This window comes from Pseudophryne corroboree, chromosome 10 (assembly GCF_028390025.1).
Source record: "Pseudophryne corroboree isolate aPseCor3 chromosome 10, aPseCor3.hap2, whole genome shotgun sequence".
In the NCBI taxonomy this organism is placed as follows: domain Eukaryota; kingdom Metazoa; phylum Chordata; class Amphibia; order Anura; family Myobatrachidae; genus Pseudophryne; species Pseudophryne corroboree.
This window is the reverse complement of record NC_086453.1, coordinates 380,560,323-380,583,945: the sequence shown is the minus strand read 5'-3', so window position 1 is coordinate 380,583,945 and position 23,623 is coordinate 380,560,323. Positions and strand designations below refer to the sequence as shown.

General features: G+C 50.1%; 1 protein-coding gene across 2 annotated transcripts in view; it reads right to left on the bottom strand.

Moving 5' to 3' along the window:
• Positions 1 to 23,050, bottom strand: part of SLC25A33 (solute carrier family 25 member 33) — a 32,701-nt gene extending 9,651 nt beyond the window's left edge. Inside the window, exons 1-2 of one of the 2 annotated variants that reach the window (XM_063943827.1) lie at positions 22,764 to 23,050; positions 1,628 to 1,810 (exon numbers count right to left, since the gene is read on the bottom strand). In XM_063943827.1, the coding sequence (XP_063799897.1) occupies positions 1,628 to 1,810; positions 22,764 to 22,807 (227 nt within the window). In that variant the 5' untranslated portion in view covers positions 22,808 to 23,050. The remainder of the gene's footprint in view (positions 1 to 1,627; positions 1,811 to 22,763) is intronic. The other variant, XM_063943828.1, reaches the window with a different exon arrangement.
• Positions 23,051 to 23,623: the final 573 nt, after the last annotated feature.

Below are 23,623 nucleotides of genomic sequence, written 5' to 3'. Positions count from 1 at the left end.
CATGTTGCGTGTATCACAGGTGCGGCGTGTAAATGTAACACACGTGCCTCCTCCGGGACCTGCATCTGTTATTGGCCTCTCAGCCAATGACACATTTACTTTCATTTTCTGCCTCATTGTAGAGAAGGGATGGTGACAGTTTGATTGGTTGCTATAGGAGACAGCACGTATCTGCATTGTAATAAATAGATACTACATGTTACATGGTGAATGACCTACATTTTCAGCTACAGGGGAGGGTAAAAGGAAACAATCAGACTCCAAAGTCGGTGACTGGAAGAAGGGCACAAGGGTGTGTGATTCAGCTTGCCTTGGTCACAGAGCTTGCACTCTTAATCTGATAGAACTATCCCCTTTTCTACTTACTTTGCACTGATATAGTTACATGATAAACAGCATTTCACTCCCTTCCTGCCTGGAACAAGACGTCTGCATTATCCAGCACAGAGCTCACAGGATGCAGCTTATCTCAGCCAGTCAGCAAAACCACTGCATGGCGGACGGCTGTATGAGGACGCAAGTGCGTCACGTGTGGGTGCCGGGGACACTGGTGAGGAGGCTCAGAGAATACATCTACCATCACAGCACTACAGCCTCCGGCCAGCAGGTAACAAGACCCAGCATGTCTAAAGACAATTTCATGGCTACAAACTAAGGGGGTCATTCAGACCAGATCGCTCGCTAGCTATTTCTTGCAGCGCTGTGATCAGATAGTCGCCGCCCATAGGGGAGTGTATTTTCGCTTTGCAAGTGTGCGATCGCATGTGCAGCCGAGCGCTACAAAAACATTTTGTGCAGTTTCTGATCAGCCCAGAACTTACTCAGCCGCTGCGATCACTTCAGCCTGTCCGGGGCCGGAACGGACGTCAGACACCCGCCCTGCAAACGCCTGGACACGCCTGCGTTTTTCCAACCACTCCCAGAAAACGGTCAGTTGACACCCACAAACGCCTTCTTTCTGTCACTCTCCTTGCGATCGGCTGTGCGAATGGATACTTTGTAAAATTCTTTGCTCAGCAACGAGCCGCTTTGTACCCGTACGACGCGCCTGCGCATTGCGGTGCACACGCATGCGCAGTTCGGACCTGAGCGCAGCGAAAAATCCTAGCGTGTGATCAGGTCGGAATGACCCGCTAAAATCATCTGCAAAATTTGCAAATCCTGAATCCTTCATCTCCAGAGCATTACAGCCTGGCTCCCCTCCCCATAGCGCAGGCGCTGTCCCACAGGTGTCACTGTCTATGTCACAACCATGGCCATGCAACTTTTTTTTGGCTGGGGGCCTGAACGGCAGGACCAATGAGAAGCCACCAGCATGGTTGCTGCGGGTTCTCGTTGGCCCTCCCCCCACATCCCTATTCTGCAGCCCATTTTAAAAGCCGTCGCCAAACATCTCTGGTCCGCGAATGTGAAAGAGATAAAAGCCATCGCTGCACTGTGTGATTGTGAAATGTACCCAGTACCGGTGATCTGGTAATGCCGCACAATACACTGTACAGCGTTTACCCCAGAAAATGCCGTTCCCGTGAGTTATATCTATATGCGAGTGACTCGGCCAGAGAGCTGTACGGACTGGATCCGGTCGGTCGTATCTCGCACCAGTCAGCGCTTCAATGACGGGACTTACTTGAGAACCTGAAGAAGGCTGGGAGAGACTGAGGGGGCCGGCCTCACTACCCCTCCTCCGCTCAGGGTCCCCAGCTGAACCTGAGGGTAGTAAACCGAATGGATGGCGATTCCTGAGGACTGGAGCCGCGTCTTTATCACTTCCAGGGGACACGTAACAATGGCGCCCACCGTTCCCGCGCACCTGCAGGGAGACAACAAAATGGCAGACTGTCACATGACCAGCACAGATCAATAACCGCACATTCCTTCCTAAAGGATAGACCATTGTCGGAGCACGGATCTGACCACCAGACCACAGTGCATCACCCACCTACACGAGGACGTGGGCTTACGCACAAGTCACGGGTATGCAGACCCCAGTGCACTCAATTATACACAGATCTGTTTTTATTAACCAGGCGGCGGCACTGCCGCAACTACTGTGCAATAACAGCCTCCGAGTCCCGTAGTCGCACCGGGCCGTGATGTTGGATTGCACATAGCATCAGAAGACTTGTGTGTAGGCCTGGGAGGCTGACACTCCTCACTCAGCACGCTTGTTGTGCGCAGCAATGAGCTGGGAGCTGAAGAATCCGGCCAAGGTCATAAAACCGCATTGAGGACACTGTTTACAGACCATGGTGGGAAGAACATAAGCGACACATGAAAGTTTACACGCAGGGATGGGAACCTTCGGCCCTGCAGCTGTTGTTGAACTATACATCCCAGCATGCCCTGCAGCAGTTTTAGAATGGCCAAAACTGTAGCAAGGCATGCTGGTATGTGTAGTTCAACAACAGACGGAGGGCCGAAGGGTCCCCATCCCTGGTTTACAGGAAACTGCCAAATGGACTGGACAATACAGACTTTATCTACCCGAGCCTTGTCCCCGATAGGCTGCTGGGAAACGCACGGTTCTCCCTACAGGACGGGAGTAAAGGGGATACTTGGCTGAAATGCAATAAGCTCCCTTTCGGGTGACCATGCCCCGAACACAATCACCACCAAATTACCCACGCCAGTGCTGTATTCACCCCCCAACAGCGGAACCCTCCAGATACAAGGGCACACAACGGACAACAACTGGGGCAGACAGAGGAGAGTGGGGACGGGGGGCAGCGAGCCCATACAGCTTGCCAGAGCTTCAGACACACAGTACTATGGGGGTCATTCAGAGTTGATCCCACGCTGCCGATTTTCGCAGCACAGCGATCAGGTCTGGAAAAAAAAAAATGGCAAAACTGCGCATGCACCGCAATAAGCACGTGCGCTATACGGGTACAAACAGCATCGTTGCTGTACAATGCTTCTAGCGACGAATCCATTCGCACAGCCAATCGCAAGGAGATTGACAGGAAGAGGGCGTTTATGGGTGTCAACTAACCGTTTTCTGGGAGTGGTAGGGAAAACGCAGGCGTAACCAGGCGTTTGCAGGGCGGGTATCGGACGTCAATTCCGGGACCTCCGACGCTAGAATCATCGCACAGGATAAGCAACTACAGGGCTGGTCTTGTTTTGCACAAAATGTTTTTGTACCGCTCGGCTGCACATGCGATCGCACACTTGCAAAGCTAAAATACACTCCGCCGTGGGCGGCGACTATGCGTTTGCACGGCTGCTAAAAGTAGCTAGCGAGCGATTAACTCAGAATGAGGGCCTTTGTACAGCTACACATTGGGGCTCATTCAGAATTGGACGCATTTTCTATCAGAAGCGCAAGCGTAAAACAGGAAGCATTTGGTCTTCTCTGATTTAAATCACAAGTCAACACCGCAGAACCCCCCACACCCCACCCACGACGATCCCGCCATTGTGCGGCCGCTGAATTTCCTACACACTTCACACTTCAATGTTTTGGTGAAATCTTGCCGTTTCATTGTGATGTTTTCCTCCCGGTCACAAGTCAGAGCGTGGGAACGTCACGGCTCCGTACACTGGGGCGGCAGCCAGCCGTGTAACTTTCCTGGGAGGTAGCGTGGGAGGCACGATGTCGCCTGGCTTCAGGTGGCAAAACAAGACAGAGGGACACTAAAGTAAACGCTGAGCCCGCTGTATCGTAACTAAGGGGGCAGCGCACTGCGAAGTATGGAGTCACACTCATTTTGGGCAACCCTGTGGTAAAGTGTGAGCTGGGGGGGGGGGTGATGTAGTGAGCCACACTGTGAGCTGGGGGGTGCGCTGTATACCTCCACGTACAGCGGCGACACACAATCTGTATACCTCCACACACAGAGGCTGGGGCACACAGAGGCTGGCACACACAGAGGCTGGGGCGCAATCTGTATACCTCCACACACAGAGGCTGGGGCACACAGAGGCTGGCACACACAGAGGCTGGGGCGCAATCTGTATACCTCCACACACAGAGGCTGGCACACACAGAGGCTGGGGCACACAGAGGCTGGCACACACAGAGGCTGGGGCGCAATCTGTATACCTCCACACACAGAGGCTGGCACACACAGAGGCTGCCACGCACAGAGGCGACACACAATCTGTATAACTCCACACACAGAAGCTGGCACACAATCTGTATACCTCCACACACAGAGGCTGGGGCACACAGAGGCTGGCACACACAGAGGCTGGGGCGCAATCTGTATACCTCCACACACAGAGGCTGGCACACACAGAGGCTGGGGCGCAATCTGTATACCTCCACACACAGAGGCTGGGGCACACAGAGGCTGGCACACACAGAGGCTGGGGCGCAATCTGTATACCTCCACACACAGAGGCTGGCACACACAGAGGCTGCCACGCACAGAGGCGACACACAATCTGTATACCTCCACACACAGAAGCTGGCACACAATCTGTATACCTCCACACACAGAGGCTGGGGCACACAGAGGCTGGCACACACAGAGGCTGGCGCGCAATCTGTATACCTCCACGCACAGAGGCTGGCACGCAATCTGTATACCTCCACGCACAGAGGCTGGCACACACAAAGGCTGGGGCGCAATCTGTATACCTCCACGCACAGAGGCTGGCGCACACAGAGGCTGGGGCGCAATCTGTATACCTCCACACACAGAGGCTGGCACGCAATATGTATACCTCCACACACAGAGGCTGGCACACACAGAGGCTGGCGCGCAATATGTATACCTCCACACACAGAGGCTGGCACACACAGAGGCTGGGGCGCACAGAGTCTGGGGCGCAATCTGTATACCTCCACGCACAGAGGCTGGCACCTCTCAGTGTCATAGGTTTCTCAGAGAATGTCGTCACCTCTTCTCCAGTACACAGTTTAATATCTGACCGGGGCTGGCCTCATCCGCCCTGTACTTCTGCCCCATATCCTCAGAGTAAATCATTGTGCCACCTGCAGAACATCGCCCAGTTCTGAGTAACCGTTCAGCGCAGATATGGATATTTTCCCCCTAAAAATATAGGATTCCTTAGGACATACCATCCTACTCTCCATCAACAAAAACCCATGGGGGTGGTGGGGGGGGGGGGGGGGGGGGGGGAAAGTAACCGCCTCAGGCAATTTAAAAATGAAAATAAATTATCAGTGGCCATAGGAAAGAGGAAAAAAAACACATTGATGGTTGGGGACTATCGAATTCGAATGATATCCCCAATACATGCTACTGGGAACCCAGCACGGATGGTGTAGTGGTTAGCATTACTGCCTCAGAGCACTGAGGTCATGGGTTCCATTCCCACCATGGCCCTAACTGTGTGGAGTTTGTATGTTCTCCCTGTACTTGCGTGGGATTCCTCCCACAATCCAAAAATATACTGGTAGGTTCATTGGCTCCCAATAAAATGAACCCTAGCGTGAATGTGTGTGTACATGTTATAGGGAATATAGAGTGTAAGCTCCACTGGGGCTTCCATGGTGACATCCTGTAACACAGTGATGTCTGGCTCAGCGCTAATCTCTCATGCGTATATACGCTACTGCTGCTGTGGGCGACACACGGATGCCAGGACTGGACTGGTTGGCACATGCACTGCCCCAGTGCTGCCACATTCATAATAATACAGAGGACACCCTAACGTGGCAGACACTAAGGGGGGGACTTATTAATAATCGGGTTTTATATCATTATCGGATATCTGCTGCGCTCCCCTCTACATACATTCGGGGGAAACATAATATTTGTGGGTATCCCCTGAAAACAGGTGTTGTTGGGGGGACATCCCGCAAATATGATTTTCTACGTAGGCCCTGGAGAATAGTACAACTCACAGCTTTCCAGCTGTTGTGGAACTACAAGTCCCAACAAGCCCATATGAGTTTTTTCCACAGATGTAGTAAATTTACTGACAGCTGCAATCACGTAATGGAGTTGTGTTTGTTACACTGGGAATTGCGCATCATTTAAGCCCCGTCCAGTCAGATGCTAATCGCAGGGGTGTGGCCTAGTGTTGCAATAGCGATCACCTCCAAGCACAGGCAGCATGGACGCTCTGTGAGGACTTCCGTCCAGCGCCGGACGCTCTGCAAGGACTTCAGTCCAGCGCCGGCAGCATGAATGCTCTGCATTGTCAGGTTAAGCCCCAGCACAGGCAGCATGGATGCTCTGCATTGTCAGGTTAGGCCCAGCACAGGCAGCATGGATGCTCTGCATTGTCAGGTTAGGCCCAGCACAGGCAGCATGGATGCTCTGCAATGTCAGGTTAGGCCCAGCACAGGCAGCATGGATGCTCTGCAATGTCAGGTTAGGCCCAGCACAGGCAGCATGGATGCTCTGCAATGTCAGGTTAGGCCCAGCACAGGCAGCACGGATGCTCTGCAATGTCAGGTTAGGCCCAGCACAGGCAACATGGATGCTGTCAGATTAGGCTCAGCACAGGCAGCATGCTCTGCGAGTACTGGGGTCCAGCACCGGACGCTCTGCGAGGACTTCGGTCCAGCGCAGGCAGCATGGATGCTCTGCATTGTCAGGTTAGGCCCAGCAAAGGCAGCACGGATGCTCTGCAATGTCAGGTTAGGCCCAGCACAGGCAGCACGGATGCTCTGCAATGTCAGGTTAGGCCCAGCACAGGCAGCATGGATGCTCTGCAATGTCAGGTTAGGCCCAGCACAGGCAGCATGGATGCTCTGCAATGTCAGGTTAGGCCCAGCACAGGCAGCATGGATGCTCTGCAATGTCAGGTTAGGCCCAGCACAGGCAGCATGGATGCTCTGCAATGTCAGGTTAGGCCCAGCACAGGCAGCATGGATGCTCTGCAATGTCAGGTTCGGTCCAGCACAGGCAGCATGGATGCTCTGCAATGTCAGGTTCGGTGCAGCACGGATGCTCTGCAATGTCAAGTTAGGCCCAGCACAGGCAGCATGGATGCTCTGCAATGTCAGGTTCGGTGCAGCACGGATGCTCTGCAATGTCAAGTTAGGCCCAGCACAGGCAGCATGGATGCTCTGCAATGTCAGCATGCCTGTCCCTGTGTAACAGAGGGATCACAGGAGGCGTGGAAAGGCCGAGGCATCTTCCAGTCACAGGACAGGCCACACACAGAGCAGCTCCCTGACCTTTCCGTACGGGGATAGGACACTGTGAGGAGCGGCTTTTAATATCTTACAGTCACACTGGCAATGACCTGACAAACAAATGAGCCTTCTATCCCAATCCTATGATCGCCGGATAACACACAGTTCATTGGAAAGGAATGAAAGTCATTGGGTGAAAGCAAAGGTCTAATTAGTCATAGAAAACCCTGCAAATGAGCGTGCAAGACTGAGAAAAACATAAATAAGTGACAGCTCAGCGGCCAAGTATTGGTTTTACCAAAATAGCTGTGAGCCCATTGTTCTTGTCACGCGTGTCTTCTACCACACAGGAGCCATGGCCGTCCTTCCCCTGTGTATCCGCATCCCACACCTGGCGAACAGACACTGGCCCTCATTCCGAGTTGATCGCTCACTATTTTTTGCAGCGCTGCAAGCAGATAGTCGCCGCCTATGGGGGAGTGTATTTTCGCTTTGCAAGTGTGCAGCCGAACGGGACGTAAAAGTTTTTTGCAGTTTCTGAGTTGCCCAGAACTTACTCAGCCGCTGCGATCACTTCAGCCTGTCCGGTCCCGGAATTGACGTCAGACACCCGCCCTGCAAACGCCTGGACACGCCTGCGTTTTTCCAACCACTCCCAGAAAACGGTCAGTTGCCGCCCACAAACGCCTTCTTCCTGTCAATCTCCTTGCGATCGGTTGTGCGAATGGATTCGTCGCTAGAAGCATTGCACAGCAACGATGCTGTTTGTACCCGTACAACGCGCGTGCGCATTGCAGTGCATACGTATGCGCAGTAGTAACCTGATCGCTGCACTGCGAAAATCGGCAGCTCCTGGGATTAGTGAGTGTTGTCTTCTGCACGCGGCACGTTCCCTGCCAGGACAGAACTGCATACGGTAACAGGAGACAAAAGGGAAATCATATGTACTGAGAGGGGCTACTCATCATACAGCGAACGCCATAGCCCGCGAAATACAGGCATCAGCTGGTCCCCGGGGGGCTGGCCCCAGGGTTTTGCCATTTAAATGAATGCTACTTTAATACATCAGCCACTGCATTTCCCCATATTCCAGATACTGGCCTGGAGAGGGGACGTTTATTGGGCCCCCGACGGGAGCTATTCAGTTTTGCTTTTGGGCACAAGTGGCGGGCAGAACTCCTGAGATGGCGGGCAGAAATCCGCAGTCATTTCGGCAGCGCGCCCAATACTTTGAACGGGTTCAGCTAATTTACGCATTTTAACACTGTGCAATAAGTCATCGGTTCCTGCACAATAACGGAATATCGCCGGGAAGGCGCCCTAAAAAAAAATGTATTCCCCTTATTGTAATCTAAAGTTTTGCCAAATGAAAATATGTTGTTTTGAAAAAAAAAAACTATTTTTTAATCGCTGATTTCCTCTCAGCTTATCCAATTAGGCCCCGGTTTTCTGTGCCCGAAAAATGTACCATTATCTTGCGCAAATACATAAGATCCATGAAAAGTCACGGTCCTATGTATTTCCACGGACGCAGAATTTTTTATTGCTTTTTTTTTTTTTTTTTTTTACTAGCTTCCGGGGATTTGGTTTTGCCTGCCTCAAACTCCCCGATAAGCGGCGGATCGGGGTAACTGTACAGCCCATTCGGCGGTAATTAGCCTCGGTAAATTACTACGGCTATTTGGATACCGGCCATAATATTAAAACAAAAAGGTCACAGAATTTACCTTCCAGGAACAGAGCCATGAAAACATTATACAGCGCCAAATACTAAACGTTTGTACCAGGCGGATACAGTCTTCCAGCGATTAATGGAACACGATCTACATTGTAACAAGCCAGTCGCTGTCTGTATTTAGCGGTGATCGGAGTATCACTTTAATGGAGCCAGCCCAAGTCTGCACAAAGGTCACCCCGATTCCCGGGACACAAGGAACATGATGTAACTTTGCAGCAGTCTGCTCTGTCAGGACAGGACGCCAAGAATACAGACAGAAACCTGCAACACGCAGAGACGGAGGCCGAGGCTCTGCATCACCAACACAGAGCTCTGCAGATAGAGGCACCGGATTGTACCCCGATTATACCTTCTCCCGTCACCCCACTAGCACAGCGGTATCCAGACAGTCATCCAGCCTCAATACGCCACGCAGAGCAAGATGCCTCATACATCCAGCCTCAATACGCCACGCAGAGCGAGATGCCTCATACATCCAGCCTCAATACACCATGCAGAGCGAGATGCCTCATACATCTAGCCTCAATACGCCATGCAGAGCGAGATGCCTCATACATCTAGCCTCAATACGCCATGCAGAGCGAGATGCCTCATACATCTAGCCTCAATATGCCATGCAGAGCGAGATGCCTCATACATCCAACCTCAATACACCATGCAGAGCGAGATGCCTCATACATCTAGCCTCAATACGCCATGCAGAGCGAGATGCCTCATACATCCAACCTCAATACGCTGCGCAGAGCGAGATGCCTCATACATCTAGCCTCAATACGCCATGCAGAGCGAGATGCCTCATACATCTAGCCTCAATACGCCATGCAGAGCGAGATGCCTCATACATCTAGCCTCAATACACCATGCAGCGTGAGATGCCTCATACATCCAGCCTCAATACACCACGCAGCGGGAGATGCCTCATACACCCAGCCTCAATACACCACGCAGCGTGAGATGCCTCATACACCCAGCCTCAATACACCATGCAGCGGGAGATGCCTCATACATCCAGCCTCAATACGTCACGAAGCGGGAGATGACCCTCAATGGTTAACGATAACGCGAGGAAGGGGGGGTCATTTACTAAATGGTAGCGCCAAATATCTGCATTTAAATCCACAGAATGTAAGCCATCATTGCTATTAAGCGCAGAAGGTTTTACACTGAATGGCATTGCGCAGAGAAGACGCTGATAATCAGCGGATATAAAAGCCGCCCCTTTAATCAATAAATCTCAAAGCATGATCACAAGCTCAGTCCCGGAAGCCAAAGGGTGATAACTGCAAGCAGTAATATACATTAGGGCTATATACTGTTTATATAAAGGGGGCAGCTGCCTCCAGAAGAATGTTGTAAAGGAGCAGCAATATAAGTGTTAGAGGCCAGGGGCCAGATTCAGGGCCAAACGCAATCCCATCGCGATGCCAACAGTCAGGTATAAGTCATTATTTGCACGTACGATTCTGGAACCTCCTACAGTGCATGCAATACCCCGAGTGTACACACAGAGGCGCTGTTATGATCGGGACAGGCATGACAACATAAGTGGCTTTCCTGGGCAGATGGCTAGTAGCGCCTGCAAACATGGTCAGCTCAGTGTGCGTATTACTGGGTGTGTCCATGAAAGCGTTGAGTTTCCAGACGCCCAGACGCAGGGCCTCTCCCATCATATTCCAATGATAACTTTTACATCTCTCTTTTTTTGTATTATGCTACTCATTACTATCATCAAAATTCCCCAAATTTGTTCAGCACATGGAGAGACCAGAGGTGAGGCATCAACAAGCTCAGCCTCCCCTCTGCCAATCACTGGGCACAGCCCACCCCCCTCTCGCCATTGGCGCTTGATCATTTTTAGCCCCAGGCCCATGTGACCCTAAATGCAAGTTTCCATGGTGCGACGGATGGCGTCATAGAAGGACGCACCAATCGGTATCACAGGCGACCACCAATAGAGGCTGCTGCAGCCCCCAGATCTTCCCCTGACTGCAGCGGACCTGGAAACGTCAGCTCTCTATTCTGCAGCATTGCAGGTCCTGCGGGCAGCTCGGGAAGATTGCAGCGAAGGCTGAGGATTTCTATTACTGTGTCATCTGGTAGGAAGGCTGCGGGTTATTAAGGGGCGGAAGATGAAGAGCCAAACATAGGACGTCGGCCAATAAACAGTAATACCGATTCTCCTTTCCCTGTCTCTCGCTGCGGTCACTGGAAAATATACTACATACATACATATGTGGCATTATAGCTGCTGCATTATAAGTGTTTCCAACACAAGAAAGGCCAGTCCGGAGTTCCTGTTCCATGCGATACGTCATTCTGTCATTACCAATTTTAAATCAACAATTACATAAAAATAAAATGTTTTTGTTTTTTTGTTTTAAATACACCACGGCAGACAAGTAGCAGCAGCTTCATTATTGTCTTCACACTGCTATTAATGACTGATAATTCTGGAAAGTGTAATGTGACTACCATGGCAACCACAGTCTCATGACACAATGTATTCAGCAGAGAAATTTAGAACACCTTTCTGAGCACTGTCTACATTGTGACAATCCCCCCCCCCCCCCCCCCCCCCACCATCACATGACAGGCTGAGAGCTATATATCTGTGTAGCAGATTGACACTGGGCCCAATTCAGACCTGATGGTAGCATCCACACGGACATGCGGGGGGACGCCCAGCACACGGCTAGTCCGCCCCGCATGTCAGGCTCGGCCCCACCGCCCAAGTACAAAAGCATCGCACAGCGGCGAGGCTTTTGTACTTGAAGAGTAACTCCCAGCCAGCGCATCTCCGGTTACTCGTCGTTGTGATGGTCGCAGCGGCTGCGTGTGACGTCAAGCAGCCGCTGCGGCCCACTCCCCGCACGGTCCGGCCACACCTGCGTTGGCCGGACTGTGCCCACAAGACGGCGGCCAAACACCGCCCCCTCCTGCCCAGTGAGCTGATTGACAGGCAGAGGCGATTGCTGGGCTACGACAGCCGTCGGCTGTCTGGCATATGCCGGCGCATGTGCACTTCTGACCTGATCGCTACGTTGAACAGCAGCGTGCGATCAGGCCAGAATGACCCCCTGTGTGTGTGTCAGGAAGCCATACTTGTTTTCCCTTCAGAGATATTCTGAAAGTTAAATGATTTTTAAAACAGCAAGATAAAAATAAAAATAAAAACTCTGCGAGATTGGTGCTTTGTGATGCACATGTGACCCCTGCAGAACCACGCTGTGTCGTCACCTGGAAGTGTCACCCTGCTCTGTGATGTAAATATGTCAGGCCTGTCGCCTCTGGAGAATGGGCTTGGGTGAAAGGAACCATTATGTAGCTAGGTCTCTACAGGTGACAAATGTGACGCGGTAGCGAGAACGCGGAAACAGGAGCGAAGGTTTATTGATCTCTACCACTTATCCCGCGGGGTGAGTATGAAACACCTACAATCAAAATATAGACGGTCAAAATAACGACAAGGTCAAAATACAGACATTTCAAATGTCGACAGGTCAAAAAGTTGACACAAGTTTCATTGATTTCTTTTGTGTGTATGTCAACATGGACACCGTATAAGTGTGCCGCGTGCGCACATAATGCTTTGAGCGCACTATTCTATTCCCCCTCCAAGTCCACTGGGATGTTAAAGTATGAACAAGTCACTTTCAATGAAAGAAAAGTTATGAAAAACTCATGTCGACTTTTTGACCTTGTTCAGCATTTTGACAGTCGGTCAATGGTTGTCGGTATTTTGACCGTCTGGATTTTGATTGTAGGTAAATTGACAGCATCCCGTCCCAGCATTATATATGCTACAGAGACTACTCTCAGCCCATTGCGCCGGATCTGCTCCAGGGGCCCGCAGTGCGCCGGATCTGCTCCAGGGGCCCGCAGTGCGCCGGATCTGCTCCAGGGGCCCGCAGTGCGCCGGATCTGCTCCAGGGGCCCGCAGTGCGCCGGATCTGCTCCAGTGACTACTCTTGACGCAGTGTATTTGCTACAGTGCCACCCAGTACACCGCTCTGAGAGAAGATACAGTTACCGGAGTTGGTGGGTGGTTCTGGTGATTAGGTGATTCACTCCACTAGCACCCACCCACCCACTCACTGTACCTCGGCAATTCCTTTTCCCACTGAGGACTCTGGAAGAACTTCTTGCATAAAAGTGAACGTTTTGCAGATATTAATATGAATCACAACAAGTTATTTCCCCCTAAGAGATAAAAGGTTTCCAAACATTGGCAATTATTATTCCTAACCGGGGACACGTGCTATATACTGTATATAGGAGATTATTCCTAATGTGCTATATACTGTATATAGGAGATTATTCCTAACCGGGGACACGTGCTATATACTGTATATAGGAGATTATTCCTAACCGGGGACACGTGCTATATACTGTATATAGGAGATTATTCCTAACCGGGGACACGTGCTATATACTGTATATAGGAGATTATTCCTAACCGGGGACACGTGCTATATACTGTATATAGGAGATTATTCCTAACCGGGGACACATGCTATATACTGTATATAGGAGATTATTCCTAACCGGGGACACGTGCTATATACTGTATATAGGAGATTATTCCTAATGTGCTATATACTGTATATAGGAGATTATTCCTAACCGGGGACACGTGCTATATACTGTATATAGGAGATTATTCCTAACCGGGGACACGTGCTATATACTGTATATAGGAGATTATTCCTAACCGGGGACACATGCTATATACTGTATATAGGAGATTATTCCTAACCGGGGACACGTGCTATATACTGTATATAGGAGATTATTCCTAACCGGGGGCACATGCTATATACTGTATATAGGAGATTATTCCTAACCGGGGACACGTGCTATATACTGTATATAGGAGATTATTCCTAACCGGGGACACATGCTATATACTGTATATAGGAGATTATTCCTAACCGGGGACACGTGCTATATACTGTATATAGGAGATTATTCCTAATGTGCTATATACTGTATATAGGAGATTATTCCTAACCGGGGACACGTGCTATATACTGTATATAGGAGATTATTCCTAACCGGGGACACGTGCTATATACTGTATATAGGAGATTATTCCTAATGTGCTATATACTGTATATAGGAGATTATTCCTAACCGGGGACACGTGCTATATACTGTATATAGGAGATTATTCCTAACCGGGGACACGTGCTATATACTGTATATAGGAGATTATTCCTAACCGGGGACACATGCTATATACTGTATATAGGAGATTATTCCTAACCGGGGACACGTGCTATATACTGTATATAGGAGATTATTCCTAACCGGGGACACATGCTATATACTGTATATAGGAGATTATTCCTAACCGGGGACACATGCTATATACTGTATATAGGAGATTATTCCTAACCGGGGACACGTGCTATATACTGTATATAGGAGATTATTCCTAACCGGGGACACGTGCTATATACTGTATATAGGAGATTATTCCTAATGTGCTATATACTGTATATAGGAGATTATTCCTAACCGGGGACACGTGCTATATACTGTATATAGGAGATTATTCCTAACCGGGGACACATGCTATATACTGTATATAGGAGATTATTCCTAATGTGCTATATACTGTATATAGGAGATTATTCCTAACCGGGGACACGTGCTATATACTGTATATAGGAGATTATTCCTAATGTGCTATATACTGTATATAGGAGATTATTCCTAACCGGGGACACATGCTATATACTGTATATAGGAGATTATTCCTAACCGGGGACACGTGCTATATACTGTATATAGGAGATTATTCCTAACCGGGGACACATGCTATATACTGTATATAGGAGATTATTCCTAACCGGGGACACGTGCTATATACTGTATATAGGAGATTATTCCTAACCAGGGACACGTGCTATATACTGTATATAGGAGATTATTCCTAACCAGGGACACGTGCTATATACTGTATATAGGAGATTATTCCTAACCGGGGACACGTGCTATATACTGTATATAGGAGATTATTCCTAACCAGGGACACGTGCTATATACTGTATATATGAGATTATTCCTAACCGGGGACACATGCTATATACTGTATATAGGAGATTATTCCTAACCGGGGACACGTGCTATATACTGTATAAAGGAGATTATTCCTAACCGGGGACACGTGCTATATACTGTATATATGAGATTATTCCTAACCGGGGACACATGCTATATACTGTATATAGGAGATTATTCCTAACCGGGGACACGTGCTATATACTGTATATAGATTATTCCTAACCGGGGACACGTGCTATATACTGTATATAGGAGATTATTCCTAACCGGGGACACGTGCTATATACTGTATATAGGAGATGATTCCTAATGTGCTATATACTGTATATAGGAGATTATTCCTAACCAGGGACACGTGCTATATACTGTATATAGGAGATTATTCCTAACCGGGGACACGTGCTATATACTGTATATAGGACATTATTCCTAACCGGGGACACGTGCTATATACTGTATATAGGAGATTATTCCTAACCAGGGACACGTGCTATATACTGTATATAGGAGATTATTCCTAACCAGGGACACGTGCTATATACTGTATATAGGAGATTATTCCTAACCGGGGACACGTGCTATATACTGTATATAGGAGATTATTCCTAACCAGGGACACGTGCTATATACTGTATATAGGAGATTATTCCTAACCGGGGACACGTGCTATATACTGTATATAGGAGATTATTCCTAACCAGGGACACATGCTATATACTGTATATAGGAGATTATTCCTAACCGGGGACACGTGCTATATACTGTATATAGCTGTAAATACACAGCACAGAATGAGGACAAGCGAGCGCTAGGTTGGTGGAAATGGTTTATTTTAGGAACCGGCGCACACAGAAACATTTCCGCGAGAACCAGAGGCTGCGTGAGAAGAGGTTATTCCAGTGTAAGGTCCCAGAGAGCCGAACGTGTACAAGGAATAAGTGCCGGATAACGTGAGGCTGAGATGGACGCAGTTACGCTCCGGGAATATGCGCACACAGCAGCGTCTATTGCTGGTCACCCATCTGGGACTTAATGCAAATCGCCTACAAACCTCTTCCTTGCGCACATCCATGCCGCCAAATGGGTACGCGGTAAGCACACTGTTAGTCGGGATCCCCGCTGTCACAATACCACCGCCGGGATCCCGATATGGGGACACCATACCTCCGCCGGTATACTGGCGAGGTAGGTGATTACCCCTCTATGGGTGTCCACGACACACACAGAGGGAGAATAGATGCTCGCCGCCGATCCCGCAAAGGGTGTTGTTGCGCTTGCCCCCCTGTCAGTATACCGACACTCGGCATCCCATGCAGCGGGACATCATACCGAACCCGTCAAATGTACAAGGACCGAGACCCCACTATTAGCGCCCATGCACGCTGTAGTACCGATTGCTGCCTCCTTATACGCCACCAAAATGTCTGTTATTTGATGTTTTTAAACATGGTTCCCCTACATGTGTGACCTGCTTTGCTCGCCACGCTGCTTTTTACGGATCCATACGCAAGGGCTGACGAGGACTGCTACCATAGCAAATCACGTCCGATGGTTGCTGTAGTGATCCGATGTTATATCCTCAGACGCAGCAATCGGATCTTGCAGATGCAGGCAGGACGCATCTATCACCTACAGACGCCTCCTGCTGCATTTTATTTGTACAGAATTGCACAACCGCTTCCTTGTGGCTGCGCAATTCCCTACACATGGGAATCAGGCTCAGAGACACCAGTCCCTGCCCCAGGGAACCTAAATGTGCCAATCACGTGCAGACGGGATAATTACACTGCATGCCAATGAACCTGCCGGTATGTTTATGGGCTGAGACATCCAGAGCCTGGCCAGACATGAACCAGAGACAGCAATGCGAACCACTGTGCCACCATGCACTGAGCCTTATTACGGAGTGTCTCAGCAGAAAATTGTAGCTGTTCAATTACAAGAGAAAAAACCTGCAGCTAAAGAATTACCAAGATACGGTGGAATAAGATGCGGCAGAGTTATATCATTACTCAGCCGCAATACCGAGAAACGCGGCACATGCGTCTGCTTGTTACAGGTCTATGGGACACAGGAACATTAATACTGCGGCACATGTGTCTGCTTGTTACAGGTCTATGGGACACAGGAACATTAATACTGCGGCACATGTGTCTGCTTGTTACAGGTCTATGGTACACAGGGACATTAATACTGCGGCACATGTGTCTGCTTGTTACAGGTCTATGGTACACAGGGACATTAATACTGCGGCACATGTGTCTGCTTGTTACAGGTCTATGGTACACAGGGACATTAATACTGCGGCACATGTGTCTGCTTGTTACAGGTCTATAGGACACAGGAACATTAATACTGCGGCACATGTGTCTGCTTGTTACAGGTCTATGGTACACAGGAACATTAATACTGCGGCACATGTGTCTGCTTGTTACAGGTCTATGGTACACAGGAACATTAATACTGCGGCACATGCGTCTGCTTGTTACAGGTCTATGGTACACAGGGACATTAATACTGCGGCACATGTGTCTGCTTGTTACAGGTCTATGGTACACAGGGACATTAATACTGCGGCACATGTGTCTGCTTGTTACAGGTCTATGGTACACAGGGACATTAATACTGCGGCACATGTGTCTGCTTGTTACAGGTCTATGGTACACAGGAACATTAATACTGCGGCACATGTGTCTGCTTGTTACAGGTCTATAGGACACAGGAACATTAATACTGCGGCACATGTGTCTGCTTGTTACAGGTCTATGGTACACAGGGACATTAATACTGCGGCACATGTGTCTGCTGCTTGTTACAGGTCTATGGTACACAGGAACATTAATACTGCGGCACATGTGTCTGCTTGTTACAGGTCTATAGGACACAGGAACATTAATACTGCGGCACATGTGTCTGCTTGTTACAGGTCTATAGGACACAGGAACATTAATACTGCGGCACATGTGTCTGCTTGTTACAGGTCTATAGGACACAGGAACATTAATACTGCGGCACATGTGTCTGCTTGTTACGTGTCTATATGACACAGGAACATTAATACTGCGGCACATGTGTCTGTGCTCAGTCAGACGATAAGGTGGCAGGGAGACAAAGCCTGACTGTCTGCAGCCACTTCCTGGAGGCACAGCGTTCCTTACACCCCTCCTGCCCGGAACCTCACGTGTGCACACGTCTGCTAAAGGGAAACCTCAGTACAAGTGGCTGTATGCCATATTAGTCACAGGCTAGCATGTCGCTCGTCACTAGTAGCGTGGATGTGCCGTAACGTGTCCTCCTGGAGAGTACGCTGCAATAAATAAATGTGCAGCGACACTGGGCCCGACGCACAGCTGTGCGATAATGCCATTTGTGACTCCGAGGATGTGCGAAAATCTGCAACAGCCGCCGGGATTTGTATAGAGAGGCCGCCGGAGCGCTCACAGCTGCGTACACATTCGCAGAATCAACGCCGATCCGGGAAACACAGGCTCCTCGAGCGAGTCCGTGGTCGCTCAGAATTGCCACCGATACACCGGAGACGCGATTCCGGCACACAGGATCGCAGTCGTGGCTGATACACACCCCAATAACAGTCGTCACGTGCACATTTTTTGCCGCCACTCCGTTACCTCCCACCAAACGTCCACCTTCTGTCAATCACTTGCTAATGAATCCTCACTGTGAGCATAAGCGCAGATCAATCGCCGAGCAGCGCATTGCGGCAGCGACACATGCGCAGTTTACCGATAATCTCAGTAACATCGCACAGCGTACAACTATGACTCAGGCCCACACTCCCACAAGTCAACTAATATCACAATAAGGGGGGATTTCATCATAGGTTTCCGGGAAACCAGACAGCGTCAGTGGAGGAAGTAAATGACAGCAATTATATCATGCACATGTTACACGCAGGCATACACAGAGCTCTGCGCATGTTACATGCAGGCATACACAAGGCTCTGCGCATGTTACAAGCAGGCATACACAGGGCTCTGCGCATGTTACAAGCAGGCATACACAAGGCTCTGCGCATGTTACACGCAGGCATACACAAGGCTCTGCGCATGTTACACGCAGGCATACACAAGGCTCTGCGCATGTTACACGCAGGCATACACAAGGCTCTGCGCATGTTACAAGCAGGCATACACAGGGCTCTGCACATGTTACACGCAGGCATACACAAGGCTCTGCGCATGTTACACGCAGGCATACACAAGGCTCTGCGCATGTTACACGCAGGCATACACAAGGCTCTGTGCATGTTACACGCAGGCATACACAAGGCTCTGCGCATGTTACACGCAGGCATACACAGGGCTCTGCACATTTTACAAGCAGGCATACACAGGGCTCTGCACATGTTACAAGCAGGCATACACAGGGCTCTGCCTGCACATGTTACAAGCAGGCATACACAGGGCTCTGCCTGCACATGTTACAAGCAGGCATACACAGGGCTCTGCACATGTTGCAAGCAGGCATACACAGGGCTCTGCACATGTTGCAAGCAGGCATACACAGGGCTCTGCACATGTTGCAGGCATACACAGAGCTCTGCACATGTTGCAAGCAGGCATACACAGAGCTCTGCACATGTTACAAGCAGGCATACACAGAGCTCTGCATATCCCAGGCTCATCCGCTGGGGCCAGAGGGCAGGCGAGGACTGTGCACACAGGAGGGGAGTTATGTAACCCGCTCCCTCCCCTCACAGGACAGGAGGGGGTTATACAATCAGCACAGACACACGTGTGTACTGGAGGCATCAGACCATGGAAAGCCTGTACAAAGCACCACACATGTCATATGTTGCATGCAGTTAGTATGAGTGGAATAGTGAACCAGCACACAAAGGGTTATTAGCAGATTATTCTACGTCACTGTCATGTTACACACAGGTCACAGGAAACAAAGAACGTTACAAAGCTGAACACACACCCAACCTACACACAGTGGTACGTGGTGTAGCTGTCACACTGCCGCTGCATATGTAGGTTACTGTAACACACACACACACACACACACACACACCACCACCCCCCCCCCCCCCCAATGTCATCAGCAAGACATACGTCCCAACCTGTCCTACAGGCGCAGTGCCAACAGACCCATACCGGGAAATGTGAGGTGCACCAGGGAGGGGTCTACTGCTGACGGTCTGTTCTGGTGACCATGGGCCCCAGGGAGGGATATATACTGCTGAGGGGTCTGCTCTGGGGCAGGCAGGTAAGTACAGCCCCCGCGCTACACACAGGGACAGGTGCCTACAGCCCCCGCGCTACACACAGGGACAGGTGCCTACAGCCCCCGCGCTACACACAGGGACAGGTGCCTACAGCCCCCATGTTACACCCAGGTGCGTACAGCCTCCCCATGTTACACACGGGGACAGGCAAGTACAGGCCCCCCCATGTTACACACGGGGACAGGCAAGTATAGGCCCCCCCCCATGTTACACACGGGGACAGGCAAGTATAGGCCCCCCCCATGTTACACACGGGGACAGGCAAGTACAGGCCCCCCCCATGTTACACACGGGGACAGGCAAGTACAGGCCCCCCCCCCCCCATGTTACACACGGGGACAGGCAAGTACAGGCCCCCCCCCCATGTTACACACGGGGACAGGCAAGTACAGGCCCCCCCCCATATGTTACACACGGGGACAGGCAAGTACAGGCCCCCCCCCATATGTTACACACGGGGACAGGCAAGTACAGGCCCCCCCATGTTACACACGGGGACAGGCAAGTACAGGCCCCCCCATGTTACACACGGGGACAGGTAAGTACAGCCCCCCCCCCCCATGTTACACACGGGGACAGGTAAGTACAGGCCCCCCCCCCCCCCATGTTACACACGGGGACAGGTAAGTACAGGCCCCCCCCATGTTACACACGGGGACAGGTAAGTACAGGCCCCCCCCCCCCATGTTACACACGGGGACAGGTAAGTACAGGCCCCCCCCCCCCATGTTACACACGGGGACAGGTAAGTACAGGCCCCCCCCCCCATGTTACACACGGGGACAGGTAAGTACAGGCCCCCCCCCCCCATGTTACACACGGGGACAGGTAAGTACTTGGCTGAAGCAATCACAATGTGAAATAAATATATAAGATTGTCATTATTTACTGTGTGACAAGTGGAAGCCGCATGTGGAGGAGGCACAGTCATTCCACAGCGCTGTCACCGCACAAGCACCAGGCTGGTGCCTCATCTGCACTGCTGTGGAACTAGAAGGCTTGGCATGGGTGGGCATGCTGGGAAATGTAGTCCATGCCAGCTGAAATAAATATATATATATATATATATATATATATATATATATATATATATATATATATATATATATATATATATATATATATATATATATATATATATATATATCCAGAATTGGTCGCACTCACATCTTCAGGGGGGACAACAACTGGGGTGATCACTCCAAATGCCAGGCATTTAAATTATAGAGAAAAAGGTAGAGGCACTCTCCAGATTTAATAAAGATGCAAAAAGTAAATTTATTGATACGTTACACAGTACACCCGAACGGTGTTCCTTGAAATGTCCTCAAGCGCTTTCGGCCCACAAAGGGCCTTCCTCAGGAGGCAGTATACAGCAATAATTTCATCAGAACATAAGACCAAACGCAGGGTCTACCCTGGATATCTGGGTAGACCCTGCGTTTGGTCTTATGTTCTGATGAAATTATTGCTGTATACTGCCTCCTGAGGAAGGCCCTTTGTGGGCCGAAAGCGCTTGAGGACATTTCAAGGAACACCGTTCGGGTGTACTGTGTAACGTATCAATAAATTTACTTTTTGCATCTTTATTAAATCTGGAGAGTGCCTCTACCTTTTTATATATATATATATATATATATATATATATATATATATATATATATATAGATATATAGATAGATATGTATACACACACACTATACACATACTCATTGGTATATTAGACATCATACAAATTGCACGTGAGAACAGATCTCCTTACTCCCAATGTGTTACACATATGACACACGAGTGGTGACCTCATGTGAGGAGGTATACAGTATACTGTATATAGGATATACAGGAGTGGAGTGAGGAGGTATACAGTATACAGGATATACAGGAGTGGAGCGAGGAGGTATACAGTATACTGTATATAGGATATAGAGGAGTGGAGCGAGGAGGTATACAGTATATATAGGATGTAGAGGAGTGGAGCGAGGAGGTATACAGTATATATAGGATATAGAGGAGTGGAGCGAGGAGGTATACAGTATATATAGGATATAGAGGAGTGGAGCGAGGAGGTATACAGTATATATAGGATATAGAGGAGTGGAGCGAGGAGGTATACAGTATATATAGGATATAGAGGAGTGGAGCGAGGAGGTATACTGTATATAGGATATACGGGAGTGGAGCGAGGAGGTATACAGTATATATAGGATATACAGTAGTGGAGTGAGGAGGTATACAGTATATACAGGATTGGAGTGAGGAGGTATACAGTAATGGAGTGAGGAGGTATACAGTATATATAGGAAATACAGGAGTGGACTGAGGAGGTATACTGTATATAGGATATATAGGAGTGGAGTGAGGAGGTATACAGTATATATAGGATATACAGGAGTGGAGTGAGGAGGTATATACAGGAGTGGAGCGAGGAGGTATACAGTATATACAGGATTGGAGTGAGGAGGTATACAGTAATGGAGTGAGGAGGTATACAGTATATATAGGAAATACAGGAGTGGACTGAGGAGGTATACAGTATATATAGGATATACAGGAGTGGAGTGAGGAGGTATACAGTATATATCATGATATACGAGTGGTCCCACCCCCATACTATACACATGACACATGGTATTCGGGTGTCTCACCCTCCAGCCAGCAGGTGCAGTAGGGTGTCCTTGCTGTGAGACATCTCGGTCGGGATCAGGCTCCGCTGCTGCTGCCGCTGCTCATCCCCGTTCCCCGGTCCCCTCCCCCGGTCTCCCCGCTCTGTGACTCCCGTGTCCGGCAGAAGCCGGTTTTCTCTCCGCAGCCGGCTGGTGATATGACGTCACGGGGAGGCCGGTCTCTGACGTCAAAGGAGGTGTGACCCTGTGTGGGGGGGCTGTCACCCGGCGGCACGTCTTGCGGGCTGGGGGCGCGCCGGGGGCGTTGTCCGTGACGTATACAGGGGGAGGGGGAGTCACGGGTCACGCGGTTTCCCACTGACACCCGACGTATCTCCCCCCCCTCACACTGACACCCGGCGTATCTCCCCCCTCACACTGACACCCGGCGTATCCCCCCCCCCCCCCCTCACACTGACACCCGGCGTATCTCCCCCCTCACACTGACACCCGGCGTATCCCCCCTCCCCTCATACTGACACCCGGCGTATCCCCCCCCCCCCTCCCCTCACACTGACACCCGGCGTATCTCCCCCCTCACACTGACACCCGGCGTATCCCCCCTCCCCTCATACTGACACCCGGCGTATCCCCCCCCCCCCTCCCCTCACACTGACACCCGGCGCATTTCCCTCTTCACACTGACACCCGGCGTATCTCCCCCCTCCCCTCACACTGACACCCGGCATATCCCCTTCCCCCCTCACACTGACACCCGGCGTATCTCCCCCCTCACACTGACACCCGGCGTATCTCCCCCCTCCCCTCACACTGACACCCGGCGTATCTCCCCCCTCCCCTCACACTGACACCCGGCATATCCCCTTCCCCCCTCACACTGA